The sequence below is a fragment of the Raphanus sativus genome, chromosome 6 (genome assembly GCF_000801105.2).
Source record: "Raphanus sativus cultivar WK10039 chromosome 6, ASM80110v3, whole genome shotgun sequence".
NCBI lineage: Eukaryota > Viridiplantae > Streptophyta > Magnoliopsida > Brassicales > Brassicaceae > Raphanus > Raphanus sativus.
The window spans coordinates 26,488,900-26,515,573 of NC_079516.1; the positions used below are offsets into that span (position 1 = coordinate 26,488,900).

The 26,674-nt window shown below is 35.6% G+C and overlaps 2 protein-coding genes across 5 annotated transcripts in view; both read right to left on the reverse strand.

Annotated features, from left to right (window-relative positions):
- Positions 1–394: 394 nt before the first annotated feature.
- Positions 395–26,674, reverse strand: part of LOC108813714 (protein FIZZY-RELATED 3-like) — a 28,286-nt gene continuing 2,006 nt past the window's right edge. The window contains exons 2-7 of one of the 4 annotated variants that reach the window (XR_008935147.1): positions 14,285–15,648; positions 13,979–14,017; positions 6,289–6,616; positions 6,054–6,176; positions 2,660–5,961; positions 395–2,530 (exon numbers count right to left, since the gene is read on the reverse strand). Coding sequence is in view for 2 of the 4 variants with exons in the window: in XM_056987914.1 (XP_056843894.1) it covers positions 6,137–6,176; positions 6,289–6,616; positions 6,704–6,777; positions 6,894–6,913 (462 nt within the window). In the remaining 2 variants the exon portion in view is untranslated. Of the gene's footprint in view, positions 2,531–2,659; positions 5,962–6,053; positions 6,177–6,288; positions 6,778–6,893; positions 7,215–13,978; positions 14,018–14,284; positions 15,649–26,674 lie in introns of those variants that run through there. The other 3 variants (XR_008935146.1, XM_056987914.1, XM_056987915.1) reach the window with 3 other exon arrangements.
- LOC130496117 (protein FIZZY-RELATED 3-like) lies at positions 17,492–18,767 on the reverse strand. Its single transcript, XM_056987913.1, has 5 exons — positions 18,647–18,767; positions 18,457–18,530; positions 18,042–18,369; positions 17,807–17,929; positions 17,492–17,714 (listed from the first exon to the last, which is right to left on the reverse strand). The coding sequence occupies exons 1-4, from the start codon at positions 18,664–18,666 to the stop codon at positions 17,890–17,892; spliced, it is 462 nt and encodes a 153-aa protein (XP_056843893.1). The 5' UTR covers positions 18,667–18,767; the 3' UTR covers positions 17,492–17,714; positions 17,807–17,889.

Genomic DNA, 26,674 nt, shown 5'->3' on the forward strand with positions numbered 1-26,674 from the left:
GTTTTTTATGCAAATTTCCCTTATAAAATATAACGAAAGATATAAAACCGTAACAGTTAAGTTATTGGTTTGTGTATTTTAGTATAGGATAAATCTAAACCTAATGAGTATAAAACTGTGACAGTTAATGAAGATTACAAAGTTAAACTGTGAAAGAGTATTTTAGTTTAGGTGCTTGGAAATTAAATACCAATTTCTCTCGAAGTACCAAGTTTGAAACTTATTAGTTATTTACTATACATGATGTAATCGTTTCTTTCTCGTCGGCGTTCTTCATTGTAGTCCTTTTAAACATGCGGAACATCATTCCAATCGAGTAACGACATTGAGCGACCGATACACAGAGATGACCGAGAGGTTTATCGGTTGAGACTGACACTACGGCTACGTCATGTCAATACGAAAGGCAGAGAGATTTATATACATTGACAATCAGTATTTAACAAAATAAAGCATGCTTAAATATTATTAAGAGTTGATATAGCTAAATATACACTTAATTATCTATATATGGTGCCGGGGGGCTTTGGTCAAATGATAAGAGCATAATTTCGAATCAAGGATCTCCATTTCCCAAAATCGAAATCATTGTGCAATGTCGCAGGTCGATTTGGTAAAAGTTCGGTCCCCCATTTGATTTGTTTTTTTTCCTAATCCAAACTACTTCATGAAACTTGGTGAACTGGAGTATATCAGATTTCTAAACGATATTAGCACATGATAAACACGAACATAACTAAATTTTTTTTAAAAAAGCAAAGAAAATTTTATAAACATTTCATCAAAAGTCCCAACAGACCAAGAACATAAAAGCAAATCATAACGAAACGACAACCACAAAAGGATAAAATACTGACAATGTTTTAAAGAGTCGAAGAAGCAAATACCAAAGACTAATGATAAGCAAATGAGTGGTATCAAAACAATCACCTATCTAACACACACATACACATAAGCTTTTGCATTAACTAATAGGAAGATATCATTCATACAAGTCAGAGAAGACATGACTTCTCAAAAATGCCAACACCAATATAATCTAACCATATAAGAAAACTCGAGCATATACAAACTATATGATACCAAATTTTACTGTTACATGGTTTCCTAATTTATACGAAAACCCCCAACATTTACTGAATGTGATAATATGGCTAGTCTGAATAATATAAATAATACTTCTAGTCTATCAATAACTCAAACATGGCTAGTCTGAATAATATAAATAATACTTCTAGTCTATCATAACTCAAACATGGCTAGTCTGAATAATATGAATAATATACCGAGTTATATGAATATTGACTTAAGAATAAACTCCATAAAGAATCACATGCACAATAAACAGGTATAGCAAGAAAAAAAAACATTTTGACTTAAGAATAAACTCTAAATGCACAATAAACAGGTATAGCAATACTTCCTACTCTCACCAACTCAGTTCTCCAAACAAACAAATGTAGTATAGCAAGTAAAGAAAACATTAACATATCAATCAAATCACCAAATGATACAACTAGAAGCATATGAAACATGGACATACTGTAGAAAATAGGTCAAAAGATCTGCAGAACAAAAAAAACAATTTATCCTGTGGAAAATACCTGATTATGCATTTTAAACACAATATCTGAGTATCACCCAAGAGCCATGAAATCTATTAAGCTTAAGCTGAAACATTTTGACTTATGTTTTAAGTTTTATACCTTTATATACAGCATTACAATATGATAAAAACACTTTAAAAGAGAGCAAATAAATCTTAATAAACCAAGTGAGACAATTACAAAGTGATTCAGTGCTAAAGAATAATACAAAGTTTAAGAGATCAAATCAGCATAGAGAAACAAATAATAAGGTAGAACCTAAATAAAGATTCGGAAAAACAGAGATGCATAAACTTTTTTTAAAAGTACCTTTAAAAACAGCATTACAATATGATAAAACACTTTAAAAGAGAGAAAATAAATCTTAATAAACCAAGTGAGACAATTACAAAGTGATTCAGTGCTAAAGAATAATACAAAGGTTAAGAGAGTATTTCAGCATCGAGAAACAAATAGTAAGGTAGAACCTAAATAAAGATTCGGAAAAACAGAGATGCACAAACTTTTTTTTTAAAGGTACTTAACATTAACTCAAGCAACATGGATATCAAGCTTCTGCAAATTGATTAACATACTAGTAATACATACGTAATTACTTATAGAACTAAAGAAACTGAAGGCAAAAGACACATAGCACATCTATTAAAGACCAATTACGATTCCAAAAATAGAACTCCGAGGAGAAGAGAACAAACCAAAAATATTAACAAAGTGGAAAGAAAATAACCTGAACTCTTGGCGTGATCTTTTAAACCCAGAGGAGAACTACATGCAAAAAAAAAGATAGAAAGATGGAGTTAGACGACATGGTAAGCTTGTTCAAATGGGAAAATAACATTAAATTCTGTACTGATCTTCTGTATGTTTGGTCACTAATTCTCGAAAGTGTGTAAACACAATGAATTTGTACTAATGAGGTCAACCTGCATAAACAAAAAATGATTAAGCTTAAGAGTCGAATGGATGTCTAAACTAGATCAAGGAAAAAAGCATCACATACATAAAGAATTAGAAATACGCACAACTGAAACAGAAGAAGGATAAATACTTACCTCATCTCTTAACACTAGGAAGATTGTGTTGATGACAAGGAACAGAGGCAGCCCAGCCTCATTTTCATTCTAGAAACTTGGCTGTTCTTTTGTTTTTTCTATTTAGTTTGAGCATTTTCATTAGACCTAGGGCGAGGCATTTTGTGTTTAACTTAAGTGACCAGAAACCTGAGTGTATCCTTTAATCTCTCGGCTTTCATTTAGCTTAAGTGACTAGGATCTCAAGCAACTTCAGAGGATAGAGTAATTAATGAGGTTTGACAGCCTCATTTTCATTTTAGCATCATGGGACTTTCGCTTGGCTTTAAATTTCACTTGAGTGACTAGGATCTCAAGCAAAAGTGTTCAACTTAAGTGACCAGAAACCCGAGTGTATCCTTTAATCTCTTGGTTTTCATTTAGCTTGAGTGACTAGGATCTCAAGCAACTTCAGAGGATAGAGTAATTAATGAGGTGTGACAGCCTCATTTGCATTTTAACATCATGGGACTTTCGCTTGGCTTTAAATTTCACTTGAGTGACTAGGATCTCAAGCAACTCCAAGTGTTTAACTTAAGTGACCAGAAACCCGAGTGTATCATTTAATCTCTTGGTTTTCATTTAGCTTGAGTGACTAGGATCTCAAGCAACTTCAGAGGATAGAGTAATTAATAAGGTGTGACAGCCTCATTTGCATTTTAGCATCATGGAACTTTCGCTTGGCTTTAAATTTCACTTGAGTGACTAGGATCTCAAGCAACTCCAAGTGTTTAACTTAAGTGACCAGAAACCCGAATGTATCCTTTAATCTCTTGGCTTTCATTTAGCTTGAGTGACTAGGATCTCAAGCAACTTCGGAGGATAGAGTAATTAATGAGGTGTGACAGCCTCATTTGCATTTTAGCATCATGGGACTTTTGTTTGGCTTTAAATTTCACTTGAGTGACTAGTATCTCAAGCAACTCCAAGTGTTTAACTCAGGTAACTAGTAGGGACGTTTCAGAGAGGTAATTAAGATTACCTTGTTACGAGGCATTTGTTTAAAGCTCGAGTGACTAGGAAAATCGAGTTATGCATGGACATTCTCGACTCTACCCGAGGACAAGCCCACATGTGTTCTGTCATCAGGGACATTTCAGAAAGGTAATTAAAATTACCTGTAGTACGAGGCATTGTTTATCTTTGTGACCAGTTAACCACAGGACAAGCTCTTTGGTCAATCATGAAGGGACATTTTAGAAGGGTAATTAAGATTACCTTGTTTGCTTATAGCTCGGTTGACTAGAAAAGCCAAACTTATTCAGGGACAAGCTCGTTTGTGTTATATCATCAGGGACATTCAGGCAACTCCAAGTGTTTAACTCAGGTAACCAGGATCCAAAGTATCCCAAAGGGACAACCTCATTTGCAATCTAACGTTAGGTGACATATGGACGTTTCAGAGAGGTAATTAAGATTACCTGATAAGCTCACTTGAGTTCTCTGTCATCATGGACATATAGGTAATTAAGATTACCTGATTTCGAGACATTCCTTAAGAGCTCGAGTGACTAGGAAACCGAGTTAGGCAGAGACATTCTCGACTCTACCGCATGACAAGCTCACTTGTTTTCTGTTATAAAGCATTTGTTTATAGCTTCGGTTGACTAGGAAACCAACATTACCAGGGACAACACATTTGTGTTTATCTCGAGGACATCGTTGGACGAGCTCCTTGTTTCAGAGCATTTGATTATCTCGAGGCATTTGTCGGAAACCGAGTTAGGCAGAGACATTCTCGACTCTACCGCATGACAAGCTCACTTGTTTTCTGTTATGAAGCATTTGTTCATAGCTTCGGTTGACTAGGAAACCAACATTACCAGGGACAACACATTTGGGTTATGGTAGCAGAGACACTCCCAGTTCTACTGTGACCAGGACGAGCTCCTTGTTTCAGAGCATTTGATTATCTCGAGGCATTTGTCGGCAACTAGGAAACCTGGTTTTTCAAAGAAGCAAGCGACAGATGCTCACTTGTGTTCTGTCATCTTAAGGGACACTTCAGAAAGGTAATTAAGATTACCTTGTTTCAGAGCATTTGATTATATCTCTGAGACTAGGAAACGAGTTCTATAAAGAGGCGGGACAACCTCATTTGGGTTCTGGGACCAGGGACATTTTAGAGAGGTAACTGAGTTTACCTACCTCGTTACAAGTCATTTGGCAACATGACTCTACCACATGACAAGCTCGCTTGTGTTTTGCCATCATGGACATTTCAGAGACAAGCTCATTTGTGTTATGGATCACAGACATTCCCCACCAGAGCAAGCTCTGTGTTTTATCTTCAGGGACATTTCAGAAAGGTAATTAAAATTACCTTGTTTCACAGAATTTTCATTGTAGCTCTGAAACTATGAAACGAGTTTTATAAACTTGTGGGACAACCTCATCTTTGTTCTGGCAACAGGGACATTTCAAAAAGGTAATTAAGATTACCTCGCTAGAGGCATTTGTTTATTGGACTAGCTCTATTGTGATATAGAGCCAAAGAATTTCATGATTGTATTGTGACTAGGAAACAGCGGAGCAAGCTCTCAGTCCTATCATCATGGACACTGAAAGGTAATTAAGATTACCTCACTGATGAGTCATTTTTTTATAGCTTGGGTGACTAGGAAACCGAGTTATTCAAAGAAGCGGGATATCCTCAGGGTCTGACTAGTTACCTGCTCTTGGGACACTTCAAAGAGGTAATTAAAATTACCTGCAGTACGAGGCATTTGTGACTAGTTGTTAACCACAGGGCAAGCTCTTTGAACCATGGGACAAGCTCATTTGTGTTACAACATCAGGGACGTTTCAAGGTAATGACTACCTTGATCCTAAGACGAGGCATTTGTTTATAGAACCGTGGGACAAGCTCTTTGAACCATGGGACACTTCAAAGAGGTAATTAAAATTACCTGCAGTACGAGGCATTTGTGACTAGTTGTTAACCACGGGACAAGCTCTTTGAACCATGGGACAAGCTTCTCTTTGTTCTGACATCAGGGACATTTTAGAGAGGTAATTAAGATTACCTCGTTATGAGTCATTTGCTTATAGCTCGGGCAACTAAGAAACCGTGGGACAAACTCAATTCACATTATGGCATCAGGGACACTTTAGAGAGGTAATTAAGATTACCTCGTTATGAGTCATTTACTTATAGCTCTGGCAACTATAATAAACCATGGGACAAACTCAATGGCATCAGGGACACTCAATGATGAACCCTCCCGAGTCCACTGAAGCGAGCACACGCTATCATTAGGACCCAAGTCACAAAGCTTCGTCACCTGACACATCAAAACCACACAGTTCAATGCCTCCACCACACCATATAACCTCTACGCATAAGTAGTAGTAGTCAAGGTTGAAAAAAACTCACTTTGCTATTAGAAGCAGTCCAGAGATAGACACAAGTACCAAGCCCCACAGCAAGAACATTCTGTGAGCTCCAGTCCACAACGTTCAAGTAGAAGTCATCTTGCAAAGAAGGTGCATCCAAGACCTAAGACAAATCAAATCAAACATACAAATAATTCATTTACAAATCTCTAAGATATAATAGGACACGTTGGTTGTAATTATATCAGTTCAAATACGAAAGATTGTTATTATACCTTGCGAGGAGGCTTAGGAGGAGAGGAGTCACTAGAGAGACCATTGTCTTGAATCTTAGAATGTTAGGAGTACACGGACTCATCGGAGAAGAAACGAAATCAGATCCGAAAAGCTCAGATTTCAAAAGCCCTGGAAAAGGCTTCGTTCCCTCCCTCCTTGATCGCCGCCGTCGCCGTCGGATCCTTGTCCTGCAGATCGAAAGCGTGGAGCCTCGAGGAAGATCTGCAGGGGTGAGGGGAGAGTCGAGATCCCGCGGAACGAGCTCGAGACGCAATGAGGTCTGGTTCATCCTCGTCGGATAGGATATGCGGATTGAAGAAGACGACTCTGCACGGAAAAAAAAATTCAAATCAAGGATCGCGATACATGTGCATTCACCAAAAATTTGAAATTAGAAACCCTAAAATTAGGCACCAAGATTGTGACTTTGACGAATATCCATCGGAAAATTCAAATTAAGGATTGCAATACATGCGGATTCAAAAGCCCTAAATAGACACCCAAAAAAAAATCATTAAGTAAGCACCAAAAAGTGAAATTAAAAACCCTGAATGTCGAAATTGAAATAAAAAAGACGAATGAAATAGAAGGAAAAAGGTATAACCGTATAGAGAAACAGAACATAGTAAAGCTAGAGAAGATGATTCCATGATTCGGTGATCGTCTCCTCCGGAAAAGAAAGAAAAAAAAAGAGTCGAGAGAAAATAATATTTTATGATCTAGAAGACGAAGAATTTTTAAAAATAAAGTATTTGGTTAGGCGGCGTTTAAAACGACGCGTTTAACTTGACTAACGGTCAATAGCTTAACATACACCCGTTTTAATTGTCGCACCAAGAGTGTATATTACAACGGCTAATTTTTGTTTCTTTTGAATTTCTCAAGTATTTTGAATGTTAGTTTATACTTTTTACAAGAGGATTAGCTTCTACGAATTTACTGAAGGAGTAAGATTGGTTTTCAGGTAAATAGTTTTTCTTTTTTTTTTTTAATGTACAGTATATTGATATCTTTACTATTATACTTTTAGTACAAAATTCAACATGTTTTAAAAAAAGTTAATAGCCCTAGGTGTATTATATAAATTTTTTTACAAACCGTACTAAATCTATATTATTAAAGTTGAAGTACACAATGTATTGTTCGGAAACAAGAATAATAGAATAAATGAGATATGTTTTGAAACATAGATAATAGAGATGTGTACTTTTTTTATTTACACATTTAGCCATTGTATTTTCAATAAATTAATAATAAATGAGAATTGTTTAGAAACATGAATAACATATTTAATATTTCTTTTTATTTAAATATTTAGCCATTGTTTTTACAATAAATTAAACAACTTTAATTCTATATTTCTTTTTATTTACAATTATGTCACTATATTTACAATTCTTTTTATTTACAATTTTTATGGTGAAAATAAAAAACAAAAACAGAAATATAAATAGTATATTATATAAAACAATTTTAAAACAGTATTATTACCTTATTTAGTTTAGTCAAATATAAAAATTTCAAGAGTTCAATTTTCAAAAAGAATATCATAAAATTAATAGTAATTCATAGAAAACTAATGCAAAAAATTAAATTTTTGAAACATGGATAAAAGTATGTCAAAAAGATAATATCTATGATTATTTATAAGATGGTACATATAAAATACAATTAATTATATGATTATTTATATGATAGACCAATACAATTAATTATATGATGACATATATATGATACATATATTTGACTAGGTTTGCGCGTTCAGGTATCAATTCCGGTTCGTTTCGGATCTGTTTGGATTTCAGGTTTCTGGGGTCAAATATTTCAGCTCCATTCATATATTTCTAAATTTTAGTTCGAATTATGACTAGGGCTGGCGTTCAGGTATCCATTTGGGTTCATTTCGGATCTGATTAGGTTTTAGGTTTCCGGGGTCAAATATTTCAGTCTCATTCAGATATTTCTAAATTCCAGTTTAAATTATATTCGGATCTTTGCGGGTTCAGTTCGGGTTCGGATAACCCATTTAAATTATTTTTTAAAATTTATTATATATTTTGAATTTCTTAAAATCTATAAATAAAATAATATATTGTATATAAAGCTGAATAACATATGTCAGAATACCTAAACTTAACAAATAAATTGGTTTGGTTTAAATTTTGGATCAAAAATTATTTTAAATATTTTTGGTATTTTGAGTGTACTTCCACTATGTTATATATTTATATTCGACTAATTTTATATATTTTCAAATATTTAAACCAACCTAAAAGTATCATATATATTCTGGATGTTTTTATATACATTAAAACCAAAAATAATTAATATATATAAGTATATAATCTTTTTCGGATACATTTTGATATTCAAAATACTTTGATTTGAATTGGTTATGGTTTCAGTTGCTTAAATATCAAAATTTTAAATAATTTGGATATTTAATCAATTTTGGTTCGGGTTTGGTATTACTCTTTCGGATAGTGATCGGTTTGGTTCTTCAGATTTGATTTTTTTTAATCCAGATTTGATATTGACATGAAAAATAAATATTAAATAGCAATATATTTTTGAAATATACATCCGCACGAGTGTCGGATCAAAATCTAGTAAACTAGTCTTGCGTCTCTTTAGCTATGTATCTCGGAGTTGTTCTCTTTTGTTGTATCCTCTTCTATCCTCTTGATTCCTTGCTACAATGTACTGGTATGATCAGTTCAGTTTAGACTCAAGTTCGTGTGTATGTTCTTTGCTACAATGTATGCTTGATAGTTGTTGGCGATTTTAATGAGATTCTGGAGCTTGATGAGCACTTGGGGCATACTACCCCGACGGTTACAACGGGTATGCATGATTTCCGAGAGGTCATACACCACTGCCGGTTCTTAGACATGAAAGCTCATGGTCCAAAACTCACCTGGAGCAATAAGCAAAAGGATGAACTTATTCAAAGAAAGCTGGATAGAACCTTGGTAAATGACATATGGATTTCAAAGTTTCCCCAAACTTACTGCGTTTTTGAAGCTGAGGTTGTTCTGATCACCTTCGATGCAGAATACAGTTCACACCAGAGACACTGAAACCTAGACGCCCGTTCAAGTTTGTTAATGTCATTACAGAATCCCCAGAGTTCCTCCCTTTGGTTGCGGAGTATTGGCAGTCCACTGTTCCCTTATTCAGCTCTACTTCTGCCCTGCACCGGCTATCGAAGAAGCTAAAGGAGCTCAAGCCAGCTCTAAGGGAACTCAGCAAAAAGCAAGTGAGTGATATCACTAAGAAGACAAAAGAAGCTTACAAAATCTTGTGCACTTGCCAGCTAACTGCGATGACAAATCCCTCTCCATTGGTGCTAGATGAGGAGGCTCGGGCCTATGAGAGATGGACTTTACTGTCAAGCATTGAGGAGAAAGTATTAAGCCAGAGAGCAAAAGCGCATTGGTTACAAGTAGGTGATGGGAACAATACAACCTTCCACAACTACGCGAGTATTGCCGACACTCAAGAAGATGATGGTAGTATTGCTGACACTCAAGAAGACATCAAAAAAGAGGCTGTGGATTATTTCAATGGATTCCTTGGGCATGAAGTTGAGAATTATCGTGCGCCAGATTCTGAAGAAATTAAAAAACTCCTTGACTTTCAGTGTGATGAGGGAGATATGGATGCTTTATCCAGAGAAGTTACTGAGGAAGAGATCCGAAAGGCTTTATTCTCCATGGCAAGTAATAAGTCACCAGGACCTGATGGTTATACATGCAAGTTTTTTAAGGCGGCGTGGCAGATTGTAGGCAAGGACTTTGTGGTGGCCATTAAAGCTTTCTTCGATACTAGGTTTCTCCCAAAAGGAGCAAATTCAACTATCCTGGCTCTTATACCAAAGAAGGAGGAATCTAAAATGATGAAAGACTACAGGCCGATTTCTTGTTGCAATGTTCTGTATAAGATCATTTCGAAGCTCTTGGCGAACAGACTGAAACTGGTACTTCCCAAGTTCATTGTCCCAAACCAATCAGCTTTTGTAAAGGATCGCCTTCTTATGGAGAATGTACTGCTAGCTTCAGAACTAGTCAAGAGTTACCATAAGAGCACGGTCTCGGCTAGAAGTGCTATTCAGATTGACATATCAAAGGCTTTTGACACAGTACAATGGCCTTTTCTGCTATCAACTCTTGCGGCACTGGGCATTCCGGAAAGGTTCATTTATGGGTTGAAAAATGTGTTTCTTTGGCTTCATTCTCGGTGCAAGTTAATGGGGAGCTGGCCGGATATTTCAATAGCAAAAGGGGCATCAGACAAGGCTGTTCTTTGCACCATACCTTTTTGTTATCTGTATGCAAGTGTTGTCGAAAATGCTTAACAAGGGCGCTGCAGAAAAGAGTTTTGGATACCATCCTTACTGCCAAGGACTTAAGCTTACACATCTCAGCTTTGCTGATGATTTGCTAGTCTTTACTGACGGGAAGCACCAATCTATACAAGGTATCATAAATATCTTTAACCAGTTCGCTGAGATGTCAGGCCTGCACATTAGTATGGAGAAGACAACAATTTTTCTTGCTGGGGTAAAAGATGCAGAGAAGCAAATGCTCCTCGAAACTTTTGCTTTCGCCCACGGTGATCTACCAGTGAGATACCTCGGTTTGCCGCTGTTAACTAAACAAATGAATGTGAGAGACTATGCCCCCTTGATTGAGAAGATCAGAGCTCGCATTAGCTCTTGGACAGCAAGACTTTTGTCGTTTGCCGGTCGACTACAGCTTATTGGATCTGTTATTCATAGCCTCACAAACTTTTGGATATCAGCCTTTAAACTGCCAAGAAAGTGTATACAAGAGATCGACAGTATATGCGCAGCGTTCCTGTGGTCGGGCGCTGATCTGAATACAAAAAAAAAAGCAAAAGTTAGTTGGAAGGATTGCTGTAGGCCAAAAGAAGAGGGAGGCTTGGGACTGCGATCTCTTGAGGAAGCAAACCAGGTTTCTTGTCTGAAGTTGGTGTGGCGTATCCTATCATCAAGAAATTTTCTTTGGGTGAAATGGGTGTATCGTTATCTGATTCGGAAGGGATCTTTCTGGACAGTAAAGGATAGTAGTTCTCTCGGCTCGTGGATGTGGAAGAAGCTATTAAAATGCAGAGAAGTTGCTGCTGTATTTTCGAAGATGGAAATCCAGAATGGCATGTCAACATCATTCTGGTATGACGACTGGTCAGCACTAGGATGTTTAATGGACAAAACAGGAGCAGGTGGTCCTATAAATATGGGTATTCGACTGCACGATACTGTGGCTACGGTAATCCAAAGGCACAGGAGAAGGAGGCACCAAGTGGAGCTTTATAATCTCATTGAACTGGAGATCCAGAAGGTCTGCAGAATGGAGAGGATATCAGATTGTGGAAATGTGGTGATGACTATAAACCGAGCTTTACTACCAAGGAAACTTGGAAGCTCTTGCGAGGAGTGCAGACACAAGTTTATTGGTTCGAAGGACTGTGGTTTCGTTATAGTACTCCAAGGTTCTCTTTTCATACATGGGTCGCCATCCTTGACCGCTTGCCTACTGGAGATCGTATATCACTATGAAATTGTGGCATTGTAGTCATGTGTCCGCTTTGCATTGTATATCACTATCGTATATCACTATGAATTTATTTATTTAGTTTATTTTATTAATTAAATAATTATTTTTGAAAAATTACCAACTGAACATGCCAACTTTTGCTTTGGATGTTTTTTATGATACAAAAGTCACTTTGAAGGTTAAAACTTAAAAGTGTTAGCGAAAAATTTCAAGATTTAAAGTGATAGTAAATGACACTTTAAGAGTTTTTTATGCGATTTCCCTGATAAAATCTAACGAAGATATAAAACCGTAACAGTTAAGTTATTGGTTCGTGTATTTTAGTATAGGATCTCCATAATTTCAAATTAAGGATCTCCATTTCCCAAAATCGAAATCATTGTGAAATGTCGCAGGTCGATTTGGTAAAAGTTCGGTCCCCCATTTGATTTGTTTTTTTTTTCCTAATCCAAACTACTTCATGAAACTTGGTGAACTGGAGTATATCAGATCTCTAAACGATATTAGCACATGATAAACATTAACATAACTATTTTTTTTTTAAAAAATCACAGAAATTTTTAAAAACATTTCATCAAAAGTCCCAACAGACCAAGAACATAAAAGCAAATCATAACAAAACAACAACCACAAAAGGATAAAATACTGACAATGTTTTAAAGAGTCGAAGAAGCAAATACCAAAGATTAATGATAAGCAAATGAGTGGTATCAAGACAATCACCTATCTAACACACACATACACGTAAGCTTGCATTAACTAATACGAAGATATCATTCAGACAAGTCAGAGAAGACATGACTTCTCAAAAATGCCAACACCAATATAATCTAACCATATAAGAAAACGCGAGCACATACAAACTATATGATACCAAATTTTACTGTTACATGGTTTCCTAATTTATACGAAAACCCCCAACATTTACTGAATGTGATAATATGGCTAGTCTGAATAATATAAATAATACTTCTAGTCTATTATAACTCAAACATGGCTAGTCTGAATAATATAAATAATACTTCTAGTCTATCATAACTCAAACATGGCTAGTCTGAATAATATGAATAATATACCGAGTTATATGACTATTGTTCCATAAAGAATCACATGCACAATAAACAGGTATAGCAACAAAAAAAAACATTTTGACTTATGAATAAACTCTAAATGCACAATAAACAGGTATAGCAATACTTCCTACTCTCCAACTCAGTTCTCCAAACAAACAAATGTAGTATAGCAAGTAAAAAAAACATTAAACATATCAATCAAATCACCAAATGATACAACTAGAAGCATATGAAACATGGACATACTGTAGAAAATAGGTCAAAAGATCTGCAGAACAAAAAAAAACAATTAATCCTGTGGAAAGTACCTGATTATGCATTATAAACACAATATCTGAGTATCACCCATGAGCCATGAAATCTATTAAGCTTAAGCTAAAACATTTTGACTTATGTTATAAATTTTATACCTTTATATACAGCATTACAATATGATAAAAACACTTTAAAAGAGAGGAAATAAATCTTAATAAATCAAGTGAGACAATTATAAAGTGATTCAGTGCTAAAGAATAATACAAAGTTTAAGAGATCAAATCAGCATAGAGAAACAAATAATAAGGTAGAACATAAATAAAGATTCGGAAAAACAGAGATGCATAAACTTTTTTTTAAAGGTACCTTTAAAACCAGCATTACAATATGATAAAACACTTTAAAAGAGAGAAAATAAATCTTAATAAACCAAGTGAGACAATTACAAAGTGATTCAGTGCTAAAGAATAATACAAAGTTTTAGAGATCATTTCAGCATCGAGAAACAAATAGTAAGGTAGAACCTAAATAAAGATTCGGAAAAACAGAGATGCATAATTTTTTTTTCTAAAGGTACTTAACATTAACTCAAGCAACATGGATATCAAGCTTCTGCAAATTGATTAGCATACTAGTAACACATACGTAATTACTTATAGAACTAAAGAAACTGAAGGCAAAAAACACATAGCACATCTATTAAAGACCAATTACGATTCCGGAAATAGAACTCTGAGGAGAAGAACAAACCAAAAATATTAAAAAGGTGGAAAGAAAATAACCTGAAACTCTTGGTGTGACCTTTGAAACCCAGAGGAGAACTACATGCAAAAAAAAAAGATAGAAAGATGGAGTTAGACGACATGGTACGCTTGTTCAAATGAAAAAAAAAATAACATGAAATTCTTGTATTGATCTTCTGTAGGTTTGGTAACTAATTCTCGACAGTGATTACTTATAGTTATAGAACTAAAGAAACTCAAGGCAAAAGACACATAGCACATCTATTAAAGACCAATTACGATTCCAAATAGAACTCCGAGGAGAAGAACAAACCAAAAATATTAACAAAGTGGAAAGAAAATAACCTGAACTCTTGGCGTGATCTTTGAAACCCAGAGGAGAACTACATGCAAAAAAAAGATAGAAAGATGGAGTTAGACGACATGGTAAGATTGTTCAAATGGAAAAATAACATTAAATTCTTGTACTGATCTTCTGTATGTTTGGTCACTAATTCTCGATAGTGTGTAAACACAATGAATTTGTACTAATGAGGTCATTCTGCATAAATAAAAAATGATTAAGCTTAAGAGTCGAATGTATGTCTAAACTATATCAAGGAAAAAAGCATATCACATACATAAAGAATTAGAAATACGTACAACTGAAACAGAAGAAGGATAAATACTTACCTCATCTCTTAACACTAGGAAGATTGTGTTGATGACAAGGAACAGAGGCAGCCCAACCTCATTTTCATTCTAGAAACTCGGCTGTTCTTTTGTTTTTTCTTTTAGTTTGAGCATTTTCATTAGACCTAGAGCGAGGCATTTTGTGTTTAACTTAAGTGACCAGAAACCTGAGTGTATCCTTTAATCTCTTGGTTTTCATTTAGCTTGAGTGACTAGGATCTCAAGCAACTTCAGAGGATAGAGTAATTAATGAGGTGTGACAGCCTCATTTGCATTTTAACATCATGGGACTTTCGCTTGGCTTTAAATTTCACTTGAGTGACTAGGATCTCAAGCAACTCCAAGTGTTTAACTTAAGTGACCAGAAACCCGAGTGTATCCTTTAATCTCTTGGTTTTCATTTAGCTTGAGTGACTAGGATCTCAAGCAACTTCAGAGGATAGAGTAATTAATAAGGTGTGACAGCCTCATTTGCATTTTAGCATCATGGAACTTTCGCTTGGCTTTAAATTTCACTTGAGTGACTAGGATCTCAAGCAACTCCAAGTGTTTAACTTAAGTGACCAGCAACCCGAATGTATCCTTTAATCTCTTGGCTTTCATTTAGCTTGAGTGACTAGGATCTCAAGCAACTTCGGAGGATAGAGTAATTAATGAGGTGTGACAGCCTCATTTGCATTTTAGCATCATGGGACTTTCGTTTGGCTTTAAATTTTACTTGAGTGACTAGTATCTCAAGCAACTCCAAGTGTTTAACTCAGGTAACTAGTAGGGATGTTTCAGAGAGGTAATTAAGATTACCTTGTTACGAGGCATTTGTTTAAAGCTCGAGTGACTAGGAAAATCGAGTTATGCATGGACATTCTCGACTCTACCCGAGGACAAGCCAACATGTGTTCTGTCATCAGGGACATTTCAGAAAGGTAATTAAAATTACCTGTAGTACGAGGCATTGTTTATCTTTGTGACCAGTTAACCACATGACAAGCTCTTTGGTCAATCATGAAGGGACATTTTAGAAAGGTAATTAAGATTACCTTGTTTGCTTATAGCTCGGTTGACTAGAAAAGCCAAACTTATTCAGGGACAACCTCGTTCGTGTTATATCATCAGGGACATTCAGGCAACTCCAAGTGTTTAACTCAGGTAACCAGGATCCAAAGTAGCCCAAAGGGACAACCTCATTTGCAATCTAACGTTAGGTGACATATGGACGTTTCAGAGAGGTAATTAAGATTACCTGATAAGCTCACTTGAGTTCTCTGTCATCATGGACATATAGGTAATTAAGATTACCTGATTTCGAGACATTCCTTAAGAGCTCGAGTGACTAGGAAACCGAGTTAGGTAGAGACATTCTCGACTCTACCGCATGACAAGCTCACTTGTTTTCTGTTATAAAGCATTTGTTTATAGCTTCGGTTGACTAGGAAACCAACATTACCAGGGACAACACATTTGTGTTTATCTCGAGGACATCGTTGGACGAGCTCCTTGTTTCAGAGCATTTGATTATCTCGAGGCATTTGTCGGAAACCGAGTTAGGCAGAGACATTCTCGACTCCACCGCATGACAAGCTCACTTGTTTTCTGTTATGAAGCATTTGTTCATAGCTTCGGTTGACTAGGAAACCAACATTACCAGGGACAACACATTTGGGTTATGGTAGCAGGGACACTCCCAGTTCTACTGTGACCGGGACGAGCTCCTTGTTTCAGAGCATTTGATTATCTCGAGGCATTTGTCGGCAACTAGGAAACCTGTTTTTTCAAAGAAGCAAGCGACAGATGCTCACTTGTGTTCTGTCATCTTAAGGGACACTTCAGAAAGGTAATTAAGATTACCTTGTTTTAGAGCATTTGATTATATCTCTGAGACTAGGAAACGAGTTCTATAAAGAGGCGGGACAACCTCATTTGGGTTCTGGGATCAGGGACATTTTAGAGAGGTAACTGAGTTTACCTACCTCGTTACAAGTCATTTGGCAACATGACTCTACCACATGACAAGCTCGCTTGTGTTTTGCCATCATGGACATTTCAGAGACAAGCTCATTTGTGTTATGGATCACAGACATTCCCCACCAGAGCAAGCTCTGTGTTTTATCTTCAGGGACATTTCAGAAAGGTAATTAAAATTACCTTGTTTCATAGAATTTTCATTGTAGCTCTGAAACTATGAAACGAGTTTTATAAACTTGTGGGACAACCTCATCTTTGTTCTGGCATCAGGGACATTTCAAAGAGGTAATTAAGATTACCTCGCTAGAGGCATTTGCTTATTGCTTATTGTGATATAGAGCCAAAGAATTTCACGATTGTATTGTGACTAGGAAACAGCGGAGCAAGCTCTCAGTCCTATCATCATGGACACTGAAAGGTAATTAAGATTACCTCACTGACGAGTCATTTTCTTATAGCTTGGTGACTAGGGAACCAAGTTATTCAAAGAAGCGGGACATCCTCAGGGTCTGACTAGTTACCTGCTCTTTGAGCCATGGGACACTTCAAAGAGGTAATTAAAATTACCTGCAGTACGAGGCATTTGTGACTAGTTGTTAACCACAGGGCAAGCTCTTTGAACCATGGGACAAGCTCATTTGTGTTACAACATCAGGGACGTTTCAAGGTAATGACTACCTTGATCCTAAGACGAGGCATTTGTTTATAGAACCGTGGGACAAGCTCTTTGAACCATGGGACACTTCAAAGAGGTAATTAAAATTACCTGCAGTACGAGGCATTTGTGACTAGTTGTTAACCACGGGACAAGCTCTTTGAACCATGGGACAAGCTTCTCTTTGTTCTGACATCAGGGACATTTTAGAGAGGTAATTAAGATTACCTCGTTATGAGTCATTTGCTTATAGCTCGGGCAACTAAGAAACCGTGGGACAAACTCAATTCACATTATGGCATCAGGGACACTTTAGAGAGGTAATTAAGATTACCTCGTTATGAGTCATTTACTTATAGCTCTGGCAACTATAATAAACCATGGGACAAACTCAATGGCATCAGGGACACTCAATGATGAACCCTCCCGAGTCCACTGAAGCGAGCACACGCTATCATTAGGACCCAAGTCACAAAGCTTCGTCACCTGACACATCAAAACCACACAGTTCAATGCCTCCACCACACCATATAACCTCTACGCATAAGTAGTAGTAGTCAAGGTTGAAAAAAACTCACTTTGCTATTAGAAGCAGTCCAGAGATAGACACAAGTACCAAGCCCCACAGCAAGAACATTCTGTGAGCTCCAGTCCACAACGTTCAAGTAGAAGTCATCTTGCAAAGAAGGTGCATCCAAGACCTAAGACAAATCAAATCAAACATACAAATAATTCATTTACAAATCTCTAAGATATAATAGGACACGTTGGTTGTAATTATATCAGTTCAAATACGAAAGATTGTTATTATACCTTGCGAGGAGGCTTAGGAGGAGAGGAGTCACTAGAGAGACCATTGTCTTGAATCTTAGAATGTTAGGAGTACACGGACTCATCGGAGAAGAAACGAAATCAGATCCGAAAAGCTCAGATTTCAAAAGCCCTGGAAAAGGCTTCGTTCCCTCCCTCCTTGATCGCCGCCGTCGCCGTCGGATCCTTGTCCTGCAGATCGAAAGCGTGGAGCCTCGAGGAAGATCTGCAGGGGTGAGGGGAGAGTCGAGATCCCGCGGAACGAGCTCGAGACGCAATGAGGTCTGGTTCATCCTCGTCGGATAGGATATGCGGATTGAAGAAGACGACTCTGCACGGAAAAAAAAATTCAAATCAAGGATCGCGATACATGTGCATTCACCAAAAATTTGAAATTAGAAACCCTAAAATTAGGCACCAAGATTGTGACTTTGACGAATATCCATCGGAAAATTCAAATTAAGGATTGCAATACATGCGGATTCAAAAGCCCTAAATAGACACCCAAAAAAAAATCATTAAGTAAGCACCAAAAAGTGAAATTAAAAACCCTGAATGTCGAAATTGAAATAAAAAAGACGAATGAAATAGAAGGAAAAAGGTATAACCGTATAGAGAAACAGAACATAGTAAAGCTAGAGAAGATGATTCCATGATTCGGTGATCGTCTCCTCCGGAAAAGAAAGAAAAAAAAAGAGTCGAGAGAAAATAATATTTTATGATCTAGAAGACGAAGAATTTTTAAAAATAAAGTATTTGGTTAGGCGGCGTTTAAAACGACGCGTTTAACTTGACTAACGGTCAATAGCTTAACATACACCCGTTTTAATTGTCGCACCAAGAGTGTATATTACAACGGCTAATTTTTGTTTCTTTTGAATTTCTCAAGTATTTTGAATGTTAGTTTATACTTTTTACAAGAGAATTAGCTTCTACGAATTTACTGAAGGAGTAAGATTGGTTTTCAGGTAAATAGTTTTTCTTTTTTTTTTTAATGTACAGTATATTGATATCTTTACTATTATACTTTTAGTACAAAATTCAACATGTTTTAAAAAAAGTTAATAGCCCTAGGTGTATTATATAAATTTTTTTACAAACCGTACTAAATCTATATTATTAAAGTTGAAGTACACAATGTATTGTTCGGAAACAAGAATAATAGAATAAATGAGATATGTTTTGAAACATAGATAATAGAGATGTGTACTTTTTTTATTTACACATTTAGCCATTGTATTTTCAATAAATTAATAATAAATGAGAATTGTTTAGAAACATGAATAACATATTTAATATTTCTTTTTATTTAAATATATAGCCATTGTTTTTACAATAAATTAAACAACTTTAATTCTATATTTCTTTTTATTTACAATTATGTCACTATATTTACAATTCTTTTTATTTACAATTTTTATGGTGAAAATAAAAAACACAAACAGAAATATAAATAGTATATTATATAAAACAATTTTAAAACAATATTATTACCTTATTTAGTTTAGTCAAATATAAAAATTTCAAGAGTTCAATTTTCAAAAAGAATATCATAAAATTAATAGTAATTCATAGAAAACTAATGCAAAAAATTAAATTTTTGAAACATGGATAAAAGTATGTCAAAAAGATAATATCTATGATTATTTATAAGATGGTACATATAAAATACAATTAATTATATGATTATTTATATGATAGACCAATACAATTAATTATATGATGACATATATATGATACATATATTTGACTAGGTTTGCGCGTTCAGGTATCAATTCCGGTTCGTTTCGGATCTGTTTGGATTTCAGGTTTCTGGGGTCAAATATTTCAGCTCCATTCATATATTTCTAAATTTTAGTTCGAATTATGACTAGGGCTGGCGTTCAGGTATCCATTTGGGTTCATTTCGGATCTGATTAGGTTTTAGGTTTCCGGGGTCAAATATTTCAGTCTCATTCAGATATTTCTAAATTCCAGTTTAAATTATATTCGGATCTTTGCGGGTTCAGTTCGGGTTCGGATAACCCATTTAAATTATTTTTTAAAATTTATTATATATTTTGAATTTCTTAAAATCTATAAATAAAATAATATATTGTATATAAAGCTGAATAACATATGTCAGAATACCTAAACTTAACAAATAAATTGGTTTGGTTTAAATTTTGGATCAAAAATTATTTTAAATATTTTTGGTATTTTGAGTGTACTTCCACTATGTTATATATTTATATTCGACTAATTTTATATATTTTCAAATATTTAAACCAACCTAAAAGTATCATATATATTCTGGATGTTTTTATATACATTAAAACCAAAAATAATTAATATATATAAGTATATAATCTTTTTCGGATACATTTTGATATTCAAAATACTTTGATTTGAATTGGTTATGGTTTCAGTTGCTTAAATATCAAAATTTTAAATAATTTGGATATTTAATCAATTTTGGTTCGGGTTTGGTATTACTCTTTCGGATAGTGATCGGTTTGGTTCTTCAGATTTGATTTTTTTTATCCAGATTTGATATTGACATGAAAAATAAATATTAAATAGCAATATATTTTTGAAATATACATCCGCACGAGTGTCGGATCAAAATCTAGTAAACTAGTCTTGCGTCTCTTTAGCTATGTATCTCGGAGTTGTTCTCTTTTGTTGTATCCTCTTCTATCCTCTTGATTCCTTGCTACAATGTACTGGTATGATCAGTTCAGTTTAGACTCAAGTTCGTGTGTATGTTCTTTGCTACAATGTATGCTTGATAGTTGTTGGCGATTTTAATGAGATTCTGGAGCTTGATGAGCACTTGGGGCATACTACCCCGACGGTTACAACGGGTATGCATGATTTCCGAGAGGTCATACACCACTGCCGGTTCTTAGACATGAAAGCTCATGGTCCAAAACTCACCTGGAGCAATAAGCAAAAGGATGAACTTATTCAAAGAAAGCTGGATAGAACCTTGGTAAATGACATATGGATTTCAAAGTTTCCCCAAACTTACTGCGTTTTTGAAGCTGAGGTTGTTCTGATCACCTTCGATGCAGAATACAGTTCACACCAGAGACACTGAAACCTAGACGCCCGTTCAAGTTTGTTAATGTCATTACAGAATCCCCAGAGTTCCTCCCTTTGGTTGCGGAGTATTGGCAGTCCACTGTTCCCTTATTCAGCTCTACTTCTGCCCTGCACCGGCTATCGAAGAAGCTAAAGGAGCTCAAGCCAGCTCTAAGGGAACTCAGCAAAAAGCAAGTGAGTGATATCACTAAGAAGACAAAAGAAGCTTACAAAATCTTGTGCACTTGCCAGCTAACTGCGATGACAAATCCCTCTCCATTGGTGCTAGATGAGGAGGCTCGGGCCTATGAGAGATGGACTTTACTGTCAAGCATTGAGGAGAAAGTATTAAGCCAGAGAGCAAAAGCGCATTGGTTACAAGTAGGTGATGGGAACAATACAACCTTCCACAACTACGCGAGTATTGCCGACACTCAAGAAGATGATGGTAGTATTGCTGACACTCAAGAAGACATCAAAAAAGAGGCTGTGGATTATTTCAATGGATTCCTTGGGCATGAAGTTGAGAATTATCGTGCGCCAGATTCTGAAGAAATTAAAAAACTCCTTGACTTTCAGTGTGATGAGGGAGATATGGATGCTTTATCCAGAGAAGTTACTGAGGAAGAGATCCGAAAGGCTTTATTCTCCATGGCAAGTAATAAGTCACCAGGACCTGATGGTTATACATGCAAGTTTTTTAAGGCGGCGTGGCAGATTGTAGGCAAGGACTTTGTGGTGGCCATTAAAGCTTTCTTCGATACTAGGTTTCTCCCAAAAGGAGCAAATTCAACTATCCTGGCTCTTATACCAAAGAAGGAGGAATCTAAAATGATGAAAGACTACAGGCCGATTTCTTGTTGCAATGTTCTGTATAAGATCATTTCGAAGCTCTTGGCGAACAGACTGAAACTGGTACTTCCCAAGTTCATTGTCCCAAACCAATCAGCTTTTGTAAAGGATCGCCTTCTTATGGAGAATGTACTGCTAGCTTCAGAACTAGTCAAGAGTTACCATAAGAGCACGGTCTCGGCTAGAAGTGCTATTCAGATTGACATATCAAAGGCTTTTGACACAGTACAATGGCCTTTTCTGCTATCAACTCTTGCGGCACTGGGCATTCCGGAAAGGTTCATTTATGGGTTGAAAAATGTGTTTCTTTGGCTTCATTCTCGGTGCAAGTTAATGGGGAGCTGGCCGGATATTTCAATAGCAAAAGGGGCATCAGACAAGGCTGTTCTTTGCACCATACCTTTTTGTTATCTGTATGCAAGTGTTGTCGAAAATGCTTAACAAGGGCGCTGCAGAAAAGAGTTTTGGATACCATCCTTACTGCCAAGGACTTAAGCTTACACATCTCAGCTTTGCTGATGATTTGCTAGTCTTTACTGACGGGAAGCACCAATCTATACAAGGTATCATAAATATCTTTAACCAGTTCGCTGAGATGTCAGGCCTGCACATTAGTATGGAGAAGACAACAATTTTTCTTGCTGGGGTAAAAGATGCAGAGAAGCAAATGCTCCTCGAAACTTTTGCTTTCGCCCACGGTGATCTACCAGTGAGATACCTCGGTTTGCCGCTGTTAACTAAACAAATGAATGTGAGAGACTATGCCCCCTTGATTGAGAAGATCAGAGCTCGCATTAGCTCTTGGACAGCAAGACTTTTGTCGTTTGCCGGTCGACTACAGCTTATTGGATCTGTTATTCATAGCCTCACAAACTTTTGGATATCAGCCTTTAAACTGCCAAGAAAGTGTATACAAGAGATCGACAGTATATGCGCAGCGTTCCTGTGGTCGGGCGCTGATCTGAATACAAAAAAAAAAGCAAAAGTTAGTTGGAAGGATTGCTGTAGGCCAAAAGAAGAGGGAGGCTTGGGACTGCGATCTCTTGAGGAAGCAAACCAGGTTTCTTGTCTGAAGTTGGTGTGGCGTATCCTATCATCAAGAAATTTTCTTTGGGTGAAATGGGTGTATCGTTATCTGATTCGGAAGGGATCTTTCTGGACAGTAAAGGATAGTAGTTCTCTCGGCTCGTGGATGTGGAAGAAGCTATTAAAATGCAGAGAAGTTGCTGCTGTATTTTCGAAGATGGAAATCCAGAATGGCATGTCAACATCATTCTGGTATGACGACTGGTCAGCACTAGGATGTTTAATGGACAAAACAGGAGCAGGTGGTCCTATAAATATGGGTATTCGACTGCACGATACTGTGGCTACGGTAATCCAAAGGCACAGGAGAAGGAGGCACCAAGTGGAGCTTTATAATCTCATTGAACTGGAGATCCAGAAGGTCTGCAGAATGGAGAGGATATCAGATTGTGGAAATGTGGTGATGACTATAAACCGAGCTTTACTACCAAGGAAACTTGGAAGCTCTTGCGAGGAGTGCAGACACAAGTTTATTGGTTCGAAGGACTGTGGTTTCGTTATAGTACTCCAAGGTTCTCTTTTCATACATGGGTCGCCATCCTTGACCGCTTGCCTACTGGAGATCGTATATCACTATGAAATTGTGGCATTGTAGTCATGTGTCCGCTTTGCATTGTATATCACTATCGTATATCACTATGAATTTATTTATTTAGTTTATTTTATTAATTAAATAATTATTTTTGAAAAATTACCAACTGAACATGCCAACTTTTGCTTTGGATGTTTTTTATGATACAAAAGTCACTTTGAAGGTTAAAACTTAAAAGTGTTAGCGAAAAATTTCAAGATTTAAAGTGATAGTAAATGACACTTTAAGAGTTTTTTATGCGATTTCCCTGATAAAATCTAACGAAGATATAAAACCGTAACAGTTAAGTTATTGGTTCGTGTATTTTAGTATAGGATCTCCATAATTTCAAATTAAGGATCTCCATTTCCCAAAATCGAAATCATTGTGAAATGTCGCAGGTCGATTTGGTAAAAGTTCGGTCCCCCATTTGATTTGTTTTTTTTTCCTAATCCAAACTACTTCATGAAACATGGTGAACTGGAGTATATCAGATCTCTAAACGATATTAGCACATGATAAACATTAACATAACTATTTTTTTTTTTAAAAATCACAGAAATTTTTAAAAACATTTCATCAAAAGTCCCAACAGACCAAGAACATAAAAGCAAATCATAACAAAACAACAACCACAAAAGGATAAAATACTGACAATGTTTTAAAGAGTCGAAGAAGCAAATACCAAAGATTAATGATAAGCAAATGAGTGGTATCAAGACAATCACCTATCTAACACACACATACACGTAAGCTTGCATTAACTAATACGAAGATATCATTCAGACAAGTCAGAGAAGACATGACTTCTCAAAAATGCCAACACCAATATAATCTAACCATATAAGAAAACGCGAGCACATACAAACTATATGATACCAAATTTTACTGTTACATGGTTTCCTAATTTATACGAAAACCCCCAACATTTACTGAATGTGATAATATGGCTAGTCTGAATAATATAAATAATACTTCTAGTCTATTATAACTCAAACATGGCTAGTCTGAATAATATAAATAATACTTCTAGTCTATCATAACTCAAACATGGCTAGTCTGAATAATATGAATAATATACCGAGTTATATGACTATTGTTCCATAAAGAATCACATGCACAATAAACAGGTATAGCAACAAAAAAAAACATTTTGACTTATGAATAAACTCTAAATGCACAATAAACAGGTATAGCAATACTTCCTACTCTCCAACTCAGTTCTCCAAACAAACAAATGTAGTATAGCAAGTAAAAAAAACATTAAACATATCAATCAAATCACCAAATGATACAACTAGAAGCATATGAAACATGGACATACTGTAGAAAATAGGTCAAAAGATCTGCAGAACAAAAAAAACAATTAATCCTGTGGAAAGTACCTGATTATGCATTATAAACACAATATCTGAGTATCACCCATGAGCCATGAAATCTATTAAGCTTAAGCTAAAACATTTTGACTTATGTTATAAATTTTATACCTTTATATACAGCATTACAATATGATAAAAACACTTTAAAAGAGAGGAAATAAATCTTAATAAACCAAGTGAGACAATTATAAAGTGATTCAGTGCTAAAGAATAATACAAAGTTTAAGAGATCAAATCAGCATAGAGAAACAAATAATAAGGTAGAACATAAATAAAGATTCGGAAAAACAGAGATGCATAAACTTTTTTTTAAAGGTACCTTTAAAACCAGCATTACAATATGATAAAACACTTTAAAAGAGAGAAAATAAATCTTAATAAACCAAGTGAGACAATTACAAAGTGATTCAGTGCTAAAGAATAATACAAAGTTTTAGAGATCATTTCAGCATCGAGAAACAAATAGTAAGGTAGAACCTAAATAAAGATTCGGAAAAACAGAGATGCATAATTTTTTTTTCTAAAGGTACTTAACATTAACTCAAGCAACATGGATATCAAGCTTCTGCAAATTGATTAGCATACTAGTAACACATACGTAATTACTTATAGAACTAAAGAAACTGAAGGCAAAAAACACATAGCACATCTATTAAAGACCAATTACGATTCCGGAAATAGAACTCTGAGGAGAAGAACAAACCAAAAATATTAAAAAGGTGGAAAGAAAATAACCTGAAACTCTTGGTGTGACCTTTGAAACCCAGAGGAGAACTACATGCAAAAAAAAAAGATAGAAAGATGGAGTTAGACGACATGGTACGCTTGTTCAAATGAAAAAAAAAATAACATGAAATTCTTGTATTGATCTTCTGTAGGTTTGGTAACTAATTCTCGACAGTGATTACTTATAGTTATAGAACTAAAGAAACTCAAGGCAAAAGACACATAGCACATCTATTAAAGACCAATTACGATTCCAAATAGAACTCCGAGGAGAAGAACAAACCAAAAATATTAACAAAGTGGAAAGAAAATAACCTGAACTCTTGGCGTGATCTTTGAAACCCAGAGGAGAACTACATGCAAAAAAAAAGATAGAAAGATGGAGTTAGACGACATGGTAAGATTGTTCAAATGGAAAAATAACATTAAATTCTTGTACTGATCTTCTGTATGTTTGGTCACTAATTCTCGATAGTGTGTAAACACAATGAATTTGTACTAATGAGGTCAACCTGCATAAATAAAAAATGATTAAGCTTAAGAGTCGAATGTATGTCTAAACTATATCAAGGAAAAAAGCATATCACATACATAAAGAATTAGAAATACGTACAACTGAAACAGAAGAAGGATAAATACTTACCTCATCTCTTAACACTAGGAAGATTGTGTTGATGACAAGGAACAGAGGCAGCCCAACCTCATTTTCATTCTAGAAACTCGGCTGTTCTTTTGTTTTTTCTTTTAGTTTGAGCATTTTCATTAGACCTAGAGCGAGGCATTTTGTGTTTAACTTAAGTGACCAGAAACCTGAGTGTATCCTTTAATCTCTTGGTTTTCATTTAGCTTGAGTGACTAGGATCTCAAGCAACTTCAGAGGATAGAGTAATTAATGAGGTGTGACAGCCTCATTTGCATTTTAACATCATGGGACTTTCGCTTGGCTTTAAATTTCA